This window comes from Galeopterus variegatus, unplaced genomic scaffold (assembly GCF_000696425.1).
Source record: "Galeopterus variegatus unplaced genomic scaffold, G_variegatus-3.0.2 Scaffold3653, whole genome shotgun sequence".
In the NCBI taxonomy this organism is placed as follows: Eukaryota; Metazoa; Chordata; class Mammalia; order Dermoptera; family Cynocephalidae; genus Galeopterus; species Galeopterus variegatus.
In genome coordinates, this window is record NW_007729764.1 from 61,769 (window position 1) to 74,591 (window position 12,823).

General features: G+C 39.6%; 2 protein-coding genes across 3 annotated transcripts in view; both read left to right on the top strand.

Moving 5' to 3' along the window:
- Positions 1 to 6,277, top strand: part of LOC103601251 (alpha-(1,3)-fucosyltransferase 10-like) — a 45,281-nt gene extending 39,004 nt beyond the window's left edge. The window contains exon 3 of the mRNA XM_008585635.1: positions 6,244 to 6,277. Within this exon, the coding sequence (XP_008583857.1) occupies positions 6,244 to 6,254 (11 nt within the window). The 3' untranslated portion in view covers positions 6,255 to 6,277. The remainder of the gene's footprint in view (positions 1 to 6,243) is intronic.
- LOC103601250 (alpha-(1,3)-fucosyltransferase 10-like) overlaps positions 6,269 to 12,823 on the top strand; it is a 30,327-nt gene continuing 23,772 nt past the window's right edge. The window contains exon 1 of one of the 2 annotated variants that reach the window (XM_008585633.1): positions 6,269 to 6,404. The gene's annotated coding sequence lies outside the window, so the exon portion shown is untranslated. The remainder of the gene's footprint in view (positions 6,405 to 12,823) is intronic. The other variant, XM_008585634.1, reaches the window with a different exon arrangement.

Sequence of the window (12,823 nt, forward strand, 5' to 3'; positions counted from 1 at the left end):
CCTAGATTTCTTCTCTCCTTCTGAAAGAATAATGGTTACTCTGTTGATTTGTTGCCTAAATTGTCTGTCCAATGCTGAGAGGCATGATCAGGTCCCCCAATATTATTGTAGAGCAGATGCTTCTTCTGTCACTCTGTAATGGGCTTGGTGGAGAGAGACATCCTCTTCTTTTCTTTATCTCTGCTGGTGACTCTCCTTGTGTGAATGCACTCCAGTGGCTGGTGGGCCATCTGTGTGGTGGTTGTGGCGTCTAGCCACTTTTGCAGCAGCCATGGTTATTGTGGTGGTTGTGGTGGGCCGCCCATGTGAAGGTGATGTTTTTGGCATGCTCCTTGGTGCTGGCGATGAGCCTGGTTGTGGGGTGTGTCTGGTCCTCAGATCCACGCCTTGGGTACCAGGGTGAGCCCTGAGGCGCTGGCATGGTATGCCTGGTTGTGGGAGTGGGGTCCTCTCCCTGGCTCCATGCCTCATGTCTGCTGGCAGGCCCCGAGGCATATGGTGTTGTGCCTGGGCTGGAACTAATATTTTGTCCTTTGCTTACTTCTAACACAGGAGAACTTCCTGTAGGAACCAGTACTTGAGCTCTGTGGTTGAGGTAAATTGCTACTTTGCTGCTATTTCCCTAGGGAAGGCTTTTTGTGCAGCTCAGGATTTAATGGTTGACCTTATAGGTACTTCTGGCTCTCCAGAGACTCCGAGCACCTGGGTTGTATAGAAACTCTGATCTGGGCCTGAGTTTTTTCATCAAACTGCACCCCATACAATTCTGCATTCCCAACCAGTCTCCTCTGAGTGTACCTGTGCTGACTGAGGGGCGGATCAGCTGTCCTTGCTGTGTCCCAGTATTCTCCCGGTGGGCCCGTCTCCCCCACCACCTGTGCTCCAAACACTTCCCATGGGATGGGCCCTGCACTGGTCCCTTGCATTGACTCACTGACCTCTGAATGGCTCCCTTTTTTCAGCTGTTCTGGCTCCTCGCTCCTGTGTGTATCCATGGGAACCCTATTTGTGGTCTTGCTGCCCTGGGGGCCACCAAGGTCCTCTTCTTCCCTGCTGCCTCCAAGTAACTCCATCTGAAGGGCACAGCTGTGGCTTCTGCTGGCTCCTGCTCCATGCACTCAGTAGCACTAGCCTTAAAGCAGCCACGGCCCGAAACACTCCAAGCAGTTTTTTCATTCTCTCATCATGGTTTCTCCTGCCTTCATGCACTCTGTAGGTCTCTCCTCCTCTTCCCCTGAGCTCCAGCAGCTCCGGCTTGGCTGACATCACATTTTTATAGTTGTAAATTGGTTGATTTGTGGGAGAGAGTGACGCTAGGGACTGTCTATTCTACCATCTTGACCAGAACTAATACTATCTGCTTTAAAGGTTATTGTGAAGACTAAATAAGGTAATAAGGAAAAAGTGCTGGCACTTAGTAGGTACTCAATAAAGGGCAAGTTTTTCTTAAGTTTTGTTTCTAAATTAGTATCCAAGAAGAATGGTATAAAACAATGGTATAAGACATTAGTAATGTTGACTTCAGAGGCTGGGAATTTCACTAATGAGGAGTTTACTATCCCAGTTCTTTATACTAAAAAAGATGAAAATGTGTATTCAGGAAGGCTGGGCTTTGAGTACAGTGCACCGTTATTTAGTCAGGGCTGCTATGCTAGCACTGTCAAATGGTTTGCGTTGCCTTTGTGATGTGCGTGCGGAGACGTGACTCTTGATATCCAACCCATGCATGAGAGCTCAGCGATTGTCAGGTGCCTGGTCTGAGCTGCCAGTGCTGAGTGCCCGGGCAAGTACCATGCAGAGCTTTCGTGTTTCAGAACCCTCTGATGCTGCCTGATGAAATTCACAGGTGCTTCACACAGAGCTGGTCCTGAGATGGTGTTCTGAATGACTCCCTCTCAGTTTGTCATATTGTTGTTTTAGATTCAAAATTAAGATTTTTTGAAATTTAGAATTGATTTTCTTATCAACTAATGGTGCTATGTGATTTTTCCTTTTAAGATAGAATCATTCAGTAAAGTTGAAACCAGCACATCCACTTCAGCATATCTGCTGGAGAACAGATTAATAGAACATAAAGATATGACTCCAGGGTTCATTTTGGCCTAGTTTCAGCTGTGCTTAGATTAACACTGCTTTAGCATTTCCCCGTCTCACCCCTTCGTCCTGATTTTGTATTTTTCTATCTTAATTTTCTTATGTACTTTGGATCAGTGAATGTGCTATTTTTCTCATAACGTCATTTACTAATTCTAATCCTCTTACTCCTTTCATGCAAGCTCAACGATATCTCTGTGGTGCCGTTATTTTTCCTGAGCACTAGGTCCAAGTTACTGGGGGAGGATTTATTTTCAGTGTTTGGCATCTGAATGGCCCGGACCATAACACCCGGCACCTATCCACTGCTCATTATTAGGCAGAGGGGACTTGACTATTTGGTAGGAAACGTGAGTGAAATGGCTGCTAGAGGTAGTCATCAGTGACAGGCGGCTTGCCTGAGGGGTCTGGCCTGGGCAGATGGTGCTGCATTGGGGCCCCTGCGTGTCAGCTCGGCTCTCGGAATATATAGAACTGGCTCCACTGTTTTGCTGGGCCAGGATCTCAGCTCTGTGCTAGACTTCATTACATACCATCAGATGGAAGAGCCAACCTGATAACTTTCCATTTCCCAACTGGGAAATAATTCCAGGAAGGTATTTGGCTTTATTGGTGCCTGACAGCAACCAGCAGACATTTGGCATGTAGAAATGTATACGCATGCACACACTCGAAGGCTCATGAGCCTCATCCTGTGCCAAGTATGCATCAAGTGGGAGACTGCTGGCTTTTCACTTGAGGAATGTTCAGTGTAAGTTCGTAGAAGGTTCCCATGGGTTGTTTAAAGATTGGGCTGCTTTCCCCTCCCACAGTCACCATCAGTAGGCAGCACCTCCTCTCCCCTGGGTGCTACACTCCTATCTCAGGGCTGCTTAGCAACAAAGTCAATTCCATCATTTCCAGCCTCAGATGCCAACTATTTGCAGTGTATACTAATCCTCTCGGCAGTGTTAGAATCACAGAAGAGGCAGGGAACTGAAAGTGGTGGTTTCCTAGGATCAGGGCAAGCTAACACTCTAAAAATCAAATAGTCAAGGACTGTTTCCCTATGGAAGAGTACTTGATGCATTGAATGATGTGTTTGAGTCATCTGGTCCCCTCCTGCATTCTTCCATCCTTCCATCTTGGAAGTCTGTGCCTCTATGCGTATTTTCTAGTATCTAGCCAACTCTCAGATGTTTCCTTGAAGTACGTGAATAGGGCATCAAGATCAGAACAAAGACCACCCCCTGAACAAAAGCCATTTTGCACACTTTTATTAGATTAGGTTCCCACAGCGGGGATTATCTTTGTACTAGAAGCTATTTATGTTGGGCTGCTCTGTTGCGTGTATCAAAGACACTGAAATCTATACCACCTCCCTTTCTATTGTGCCTCTGGTCTTCTAGTCTTTCGATGAGTTCATAGTTATAACAATAACAAAACAACATGAAATGGAGGAATATTAGCTATGCTTTTCTTTAGATATTTCCAGAGAAGGAATCTGTACAATTTCCTGTGATGAAGGACTGCTCACATTCTGAATGAATTTTGAATTTGTTTTAGATAAGGAAGTGGGGGAATGTGCTGCACCTTTAGAATCCTCTAAATAGAGTCAAAAGTGACTGTAATTCTTTGACCTGCTTCAAGCTTCTGTCTAGCTCAGGAATCCCACCAGTGGCATCGCTAAAATTCCAATCTGTCTGAAATCTTTTGTGGTGGAGGATCTCGCTCCTCTTTTTTAAAAATCAACTCTTTCCACGTGACGTTTACACATAATAAATGCATACATTTTAAGTCTGCAGTTGGTGAGTTTAACAAATGTATCATGTAATCACTACCCCAATAAATACACAGAGCATTTCCCTTACTCCAGAAAGTTCCCTTCTTCCTTTCTGTAAGTCCATCTCCTCTGACTCCCACCGGCCCAGGCAACCACTGCTCAGATTTCTATCAGTATAGGTTAGTTTTGCCAGTTTAAAGACTTCTGTACACTATGTACTCTGGTTTCTTTTGCACAGCATGTTTTTGAGATTTTCCTGTTTTCCAATCAGGATACTCAACTCTGACTTTCAGCCGATGTTTTCAACTTATATGACAAGGAGACTTTTTAGCATAATTGCATGCTTTTCTGCCCATGGGGAGGTGATTGACAGGCTGAACATTTTTTTCCTTTAATAGTTGTGTGGCCCGGGGAGGAAGTAACCATCCTGAGTTGCCCAGGATTCAGGGAGTTGCTCAGATACGGGATTTTCAGTGGCCAACCAGACAAGTCCCAGGCAAATTGAGACCAAATTGGTCACTGTAGCCCTCTCCAGGAAGTACTTTTAAAGAACATTAAGGCACCAGGGGTAGGAGCTTCTCATCAATAGAGGAAGGACATGAAAAATGGGCATTTTATGTTTCTTTACCTTGAGGCTGTTGGCTATAAGGGACCCAACTCTGGGAGAATCCCAGTGCAAGCCAGGCTCAACTGGAGGGTGTGTGGAAGGCTTCCATCACTGACCTGATTTCAACTGAGTTTAAAAAATGTTTTTGAAATATAGTCTTTATAGTTTGGTTTCTTATTTTATTAAGGACATATTATGTTTTATTACTTTTCTTCCTTCCAGAATACTATTTTAAGAGATTTAACGTTGCCAACATTTAATGTTTTTAAATGTAATCAAGATTATGAAGTACATATTTGAAAGCACTAAGATTAACAAATTAAATTAATAATTATTATTATTTCAGGGTGCTTGGTTTGATGGACTCCAGTTTGGTTACTCTGATGTCAGTTCAGTTTTTAAAATCCAGCCAGCTTCTCAGCTGAATTACAAGGCACTGTTCTAACAGGGCTTCTCAGAGGATGTGTGCTAATCTCTCATTTACATCGGAAATTATTTATTAGCTGGATGTTAGCAGAACAAATTCACCTGTTAATGTTCAAGGAAACTATAATCTGCCAGATTTCCTTTTGGGGTGGATGAAATCCTTTGCATTTCACTGTGCCACATAATTTCCCACATAAATTCTGAAATATGATACTCTTATAAAGAGACTGGATTCCAAGGGCAGTATTTCCTGAGTATCACTGGAGAAGAAGTGGCAGTTTTGTGAGCCTTCACATATTGCACAAAGTTCGTGAGGCTTTTTAATGCTTCTCTTCAGAGAGATGTCTCTGTTTTTTCTTTGATTTTTTGATTCTTAAAGGTTAAAAAAATGCGTGAATATATCACTGTGGCAAAATTTAGATAATAAAGTAGTCTACCAGGCAAAAAATGAAATTTCATCATTACTTTTTCAAGCCCCATCCCAGTCAGATCTGTGGCTATCCTTCCAGAATTTTTATGTATAGTTGAATTCAGCCTGTGGTTTTGTCTATTTTTTTTTTCTTAAACTGAATCATACCATAGGTATATATTGTTTTTTTTTTCCATTTAAGCATGTTTTAAGTATTTTTTCATATGAGAATATGTCAATTTACTGTATTATTTTCAAAGCTCTGTTGACTCTGTAGTATGGACATAACTAAATTTATTTGACCGTTCCTCTTTCAATGGTTTTCTAGGTTATTTCTATTTTTTTTGATAAGTTGCCATGAACATACTTGTATGTCTCTGCCCATATGTGCTTTTATTGCCTTAAACTGAATCATACCATAGGTATATATTGTTTATTTTTCCATTTAAGCATGTTTTAAGTATTTTTTCATATTAGAATATGTCAATTTACTGTATTATTTTCAAAGCTCTGTTGACTCTGTAGTATGTACATAACTAAATTTATTTGACCGTTCCTCTTTCAATGGTTTTCTAGGTTATTTCTATTTTTTTTTTGATAAGTTGCCATGAACATACTTGTATGTCTCTGCCCATATGTGCTTTTATTGCTTTAGATATCTTAGTTATGGTGTCAGTGGATAAATTAAATTAAAATTTTGGTACGTACTGCTAAAGTGATCTCTGAATTTCAACTCTAAGTCTGAATTTTTTTAACATGAAGAATTTGAAACAAAATAAAAATGTATAATTAAATTTTGCAAGCTCACATAGCAAATTAGGAATTTGCTCTGCTTTTAACAAAATTTTGTTTATTGTTTATTTGTACATTTATTTTGTATAGAATGTCTCAGAAAAGCTTAAGATACATGTCTTACTGATTTATTTGCTGGCTATAATTTCACAGATGTCACATGAGCACAGAGTTAGAATGAATCTTAGAGCTTCCCCATAACTGACTGCTAAGATGTCTACACACGATAACACTAATGAAAATGTGGTCAGCGTGGAATAATCAAGAAATTACCTCCAACTAAAAGATCTTCCAAACCAAAGTTCAGGTGAAAAGTTGAGTTCTTTAGCATTTCCTTAATATCTCATTTTCCATTCTTATAACTTATTCATTCTTTCTCAAATCATTGACTCTGTCAAAAAAGTTATTTTGCAAAAGAATTAATAATGGGTTGCCAAAGTGTCACTAAGACTTTATCTTTTTTTAATGAAGTCATAGTGTCACTTACTAGCATACTGTGACTTATTATCGTAAGTAATTAAAATAAAACTTTGCTACGTGTCAGAGTAAATGAGGCAGAACAAAGTTCATAAGACGATGCGGTTTTCTCCTCAATTTGTCGTACCTGTTTGTCCCTAACTTAATATATCCTTTTATGTTCACACAAGCCTGTTGACCTCATTGGGTGGAGATGCAAGTCACGAAATGTGACCAACAGCTAGGAATGTGAACTGAAATTTCTGTTTGCTAGTGATAGGAGGGATACAACTTTCAGATGGCACTTGTATGAAGGGCTGTCCTGTATTTCAAGGTTTTGACTTAATTTTAAGATGTTTTTAGAATTCCTGTTGGTTCCACAGCTGAGCTCTATTCCTCTGACTGACACTTGCTGTTAGCACACAATTTCTACTTTTACTTCTTGCTTATTCTCTACCTCTTACTGTGAGAATAAGCTAAGGCCCGACTTTTACAAAATAAGACCTAAAAATACATTTATTTATTCTCCTACTATCTATGAGCACCTACTACATTGCAGGCACTATGTTAGGTTCTGGGGCAAAGACATGGGTTCCTTGGGGGGCTCCAATCAGGTGCACAGTAATTGCAATTGAGTCTGGTGAGTGCTGTAGTTCAGGTCCATACAAAAAGCCATGAGACAACTGAGTAGGGAACAACGAACACGAGGTGTTGGACAACTTGGAGAGCTCTTCCTGCAAAAGTATTCACTTCTCAGGATCCCACTGGCAGTAGCAATTTATTCTGTTTAGAAAGCAAGCAGGAAAGGTCTCATTTACAACACTGCTTAAACACCAACATGCAGAACTCCCAACCAGGCCACAGACTAACGTCATCACTGTTCAAATGCATTAGGCTACAAGTATCAAAAACCTGACCAAAAGTGGCTAAGCAGTAAAGGAGTTTATTTATTGAATTAGCTAGAAGTCTGGGGCAGGCAGACCTGTTTTGTTCAGCAATTCATCATGTCATTGAAGACATCCTTCTACTCTGCCATTTCTCCCCATGTTGGTGAGGTCTTTCCACATGGTCATATGGTGGCTGTAGCAGCTGAAAGCTCTGTGACCTCCCCTATCCAGGCACATCCAGCAACTCCCAGATTTTGTGCGATGAGATCCCTCTCAGAGAGCTCTCATTTCTCCCACCCCGTCAGGTACTGTTACTGCCACGCACTTGCTTGCCTGTTGGCTGTCTGCTGTGTGCAGGACAGATAAGAGCAGCACACATCACACATGTGCTGCAGCTTTCGAGGATAGGGTAAATTGAGGCACAAAGCAAGGAGCCTTGTGCATTAGGATTCCCTGTTCATGATTACAGGATATGTGGGGATTTTCATTTCTTATTTTGGGGACCATTCTGTCCTTTCTTTAAGCTGTAGTCTCTACAGGGTAGGGTGTTTGGGACAAATTTCATCTTGCTTTAGGTATAAGTAATATGCAATAAATTAATCTCACTATAAACTAATCTCGCTATATTCTTTTTCTGAAGACCTGTTGGTAGTGACTCCACTGGTGATTTAAAGTCATGATGTTCTCATTTAATCCTACATACACATGCTCACACCCCTCACCACCCATACAAACACATGGAAAAAACATCTCAGTGTTGAATGTTGCTTTTCTTTTGGAATAGGACTGATGCTTCTATTTCTTTTCCTCTTCTTCCACCTTTCTTCTATCCCTCTTCCTTCTTTTATGTTTTTTGACTTCAACAGAAATTACTAGAACTTTGATGAAAAAAATTTAAATAAAAGAAAATTTACTGGAAAGTGTTTATGTCCTTTGCTTTATGCTTTTAATGTCTCACTCTTTTTTGACTGCCGAAGGAGAGTTGGCTATTTGTTTATAGTATTGGTCCCAGGCTTATAAAATACACTTTATGCATTGTATTACTAGGGATTCTTAATGTGGACCTAAAATCCTTGACCATATTTGTTGTTGTTTTGTTGTTTCAGTGATGAGACATGTACGTTAGAAAATCAAGTGGGAGTATCCTAGACATGATTGACTTTGGAGGACAGTGCTTTATTCTGCACTGTTTCTCTCTTGGGTAGAGAGAGACTCTAAGATGATTAAATGGAGTGGAACACTGCAGGTTGTGAGAATAAAGCGAGTTTATTTCTTCAGGTCATAGCTTCCAGCTGAGGTCAAATGTGCCCCAAAGGCCAAGTGGAGTGAAATAATTTGGCAGTTTCCATATCTACCTGGTGGATAGGCTGGCTTGGAAAAAAAGCACTCAGTTGGCATCTTGATCATTAGTTTCAGAGGATAAATTTTTGATTTAATTAACTTAAGACTGATTGCTGTATTTCAGTATTGACTTCTGTAAAATGTCCGTCTAGCCAAGGGTCTAAGGCAGACACATGGTCAGTGTGCACTGAAATTTTAGTTGCTATTACAGATATCAGTAGGACCAGATGCCTTAGGGCACGGTGCACCTAACTTATGAAAATAGGTGTTTCTTGACCCACTTTTCATGATTTGTATTTTGCTTCACAAAGTGGAAAAATTGGGAGAATATTGAAATGACTTCATATGCCCAATGGAGTAATAGCATGTGATCATTCAAAAGAACAGGGTAGCTCTCTATGCACCAATATAAAATGTCTCCAGGGTAGTCACATGGATAATGCCAGGTTCATAACAGTGTGTATATTTTCATTTATATGAAAAACTTTTCATTAATTCCAAAAAGATTTTTTTTCTTTTCAAATTTTAATATCTCTAAAATCTACATGTATTTTCAGTGGGTAGCCTCCCACCAGTGTTTGTCAGTGGGCAGCAGCGGTGAGGTGGTTATGAACGCTTGCGTGGGCACCACCTGGGTTGCTCTTCCGTCTGCCATGATGGGACAACTGCAGCCCTTTGATGTTCCCATCAATAAACCATTTAAGGACTATTTAAGGAAAGAATATGAGTCTAGTTGGTGTCTGCAAACTTTCTTCTGGTAATGTCAGGAATTGCTCTTCCGTCTGCCATGATGGGACAACTGCAGCCCTTTGATGTTCCCATCAATAAACCATTTAAGGACCATTTAAGGAAAGAATATGAGTCTAGTTGGTGTCTGCAAACTTTCTTCTGGTAATGTCAGGAAAGCTACAACATTAAAACTTGGAGATGGTTGTCAGTGTCTTGGAAGAAAATCTCAGAGTTGATAGTGGAGCACTCTTTTAAGCAATGTCAATTGCCAAGTCATAATGTTACTGAGCAAAATACTGTCCTGAAAAACATAGACATTAAAAAAATCAAAAAGCGATCCTCAGAGTTGATAGTGGAGCACTCTTTTAAGCAATGTCAATTGCCAAGTCGTAATGTTACTGAGCAAAATACTGTCCTGAAAAACATAGACATTAAAAAAATCAAAAAGCGATTCAGAAGAATTGGACTCTGAAGAAAATTTAATATTTTATACCAATTTAACTTATATTTTTCTAGTATTCACAAGAGTGATAAATGATAAAAATCTATATCTAAGTAAATCTAAAAGAGCTCTTTAGATAAGTATAAATAAAAAAATCTAGGTATAAGAAAGCATTATATCACACTGTAATTGGAAATCCCTTCCTTCCTCCCTCCCTCCCTCCCTCCCTCTCTTCCATTCCTCCCTCTCTCCCTCCCTCATTTCTTCCATCTATCCATCAATTTTTTAAAACATGCAGAGCATACAAGAAGCTGCTAACAGAGGGAAGGGACCTGGTTGACTTGCGTATGGTGAGGGACACTTATTTTTCCCATATAATCATTTGTTTATTTTTTATTTTATTTATTTATTTGTTTTAAAGGATGACTGGTAAGGGGATCTTAACCTTTGACTTGGTGTTGTCAGCACCACACTTTCCCAAGTGAGCCACAGGCTGACCCTATTCATTTGTTTATTTTTACCAAAGCAATACATATTCCAAATTTAAATAGCAGATGGTTTTCTCCTGAGGTTACCACATTCAGGACTTTTATCAGACTCTCTTGGTTGTGCTGTCCAGATCTACAAGTAACATGTCGGTGTTACTATTTCATGATTTTTCAGTATTAAGCACTGTCTGTTGACTCCCCTGTCTTGGAGGATGAGGGTTTACTCTTCCACCCCCTCCTGTGCATCACACGCATATCCACCCTTCTGCGTCCCACTCTCCACTTGCAGTTATATTCCATGTTTGATAGATCAATATTCACTTTTTTTCATTATTATTACTGTATAAATGATATTCATGAGTGAACCAGAGAGTGTACTGATTACTTCTTGTTTGCCTTAACTTAATAACTGAATCTTATTTTTTGTAACTGCTGGGTTTTCTATGTGCTTATAATAACTCAGCCCCCAAATCTTTGACCAGTCAGAATAATTACTCCTTTCTTTCTCCTGCCATGGCTATTTGCATTTGTGTTAGTCTAGTTTGAATTTCAGCTAATGGCTTAACATTTATATTAAAAAAATCCTAAGATCTGTCGGGGCTTATTTTGTTTATCTTCGAAGTCCCAGAATTCCCGCTTTAGTGCTTTCCCAACAGTGGAACACAGTAAAACCTTGCCTTTTAGGACTGGCTATACTTCTCTGAGTTAGTGGCGGTGTCTTCTGTCACCAGGTTTGTTGGCTGCAGCACAGAGTAATCGGAATGAGACATAGAAACACTTTAACTTGCCTTTTAATAAGTAAGGACAAATTCTTCACATGCCTTTAGAGATATTCGCAAACCCTCTGCAGTAATGTAACCTTGTTATGAACATTTCATATCTGAGTTCAGCAGAACCAGGTGGGACTCTGAAGTGGCTTTGCCAACCCAGTGCCACCTCAGCTCCTGTCTCCCAAGTGGAGGGCATTGCCTGAGGCTGTACTGCAGGCTGTTATCACTCCTGCTCTGTCTTCAGCTTGTTCTTCCCCAAAACTTTCCTCTTCACAGCACCTAATTCTCACTTTTTCTAGTTATTGGAAGAAACTGAATTTCATTTTATGCTTGGATTTAGAAGCTGTCAGGAATACTCTAATTTGCTTTAAGCTTTTTTTTTTTTTTTTCCTTTTTGTCTTTTTTCGTGACCGGCAATGGATCGCAACCCTCAGTGTTGCTTTCCGTTTGCTTGTTGTAACAACTTCAAAAAAAGTATAGTTGTTATATCTTCTTCCCCACCCCACCCCCGGTTTTTCTGTGTGTGTGTGTGTTTGTGGGTAAATTAATTTGTTTATTTTTTTAGCTCCCACCAATAAGTGAGAACATGTGGTATTTCTTTTTCTCTGCCTGACTCTTTTCACTCAATATTATTCTCTCAAGGTCCATCCATGTTGTTGCAAATGGCAGTATTTCATTTGTTTTTATAGCTGAGTAGTATTCCAATGTATGTTCTTGTTACCTTTGTCAGACATCAGTTGGCTGTAAGTCTGTGGGTTGATTTCTGGGTTCTCTATTCTGTTCCATTGGTCTGAGTGTCTATTTTTATGCCAGTACCATGCTGTTTGGGTTACTATAGCTTTGTAGTTAACATAGTATTAGAAGTACTCACCAGAGCTATCAGGCAAGAGAAAAAAATGATGGACATCCAGATTGGAAAAGATGAATTCAAACTCCCCCTGTTTGCAGATGGCATGATCCTATATATAGAAAAACCTAAAGACTCTTACCAAAAAATTCTTAGAGCTGATAAACAATTTCAGTAATGTTTCAGAATACAAAATCAACACCCCAATATCCATAGCATTTTTATTCTCCAATAATGAACTAGCAGGAAAAAACAAGAAAGTAAGCCCATTTACAACAGTCACCAAGAAAATAAAATACCTAGGTATCAATTTCACCAAGGAAGTGAAAGATCTCTATAAGGAGAACTATAAATCACTACTAAAATAAATTAAAGAAGACACAAAAAAGTGGAAAGACATTCCATGTTCTTGAATTGGAAGAATCAGCATTGTGAAAATGTCCATACTACCCAAAGTGATCAATGCAACCCCTCTCAAAATACCGATGACGTTCTTCACAGAAATAGAAAAACAATCCTAACATTCATATGGAACAACAAAAGATCCTGTATATAGCCAAAGCAATCCTGAGCAAATAAATAAATGAATAGGTAAATAAATAAAGCTGGAGGCATATACTATTAGAATTCTATATATTTTAATTAGCAGCTCACAGAAGGAAATTACAACATAGTACCTGAATGAGGAATATGTTTTTGGTTTAAAGTAATTTGATGCTTCCTTTTTTTTTTTTTTGTCTTTTTTGTCTTTTTCCGTGTCCGGCAACGGATCG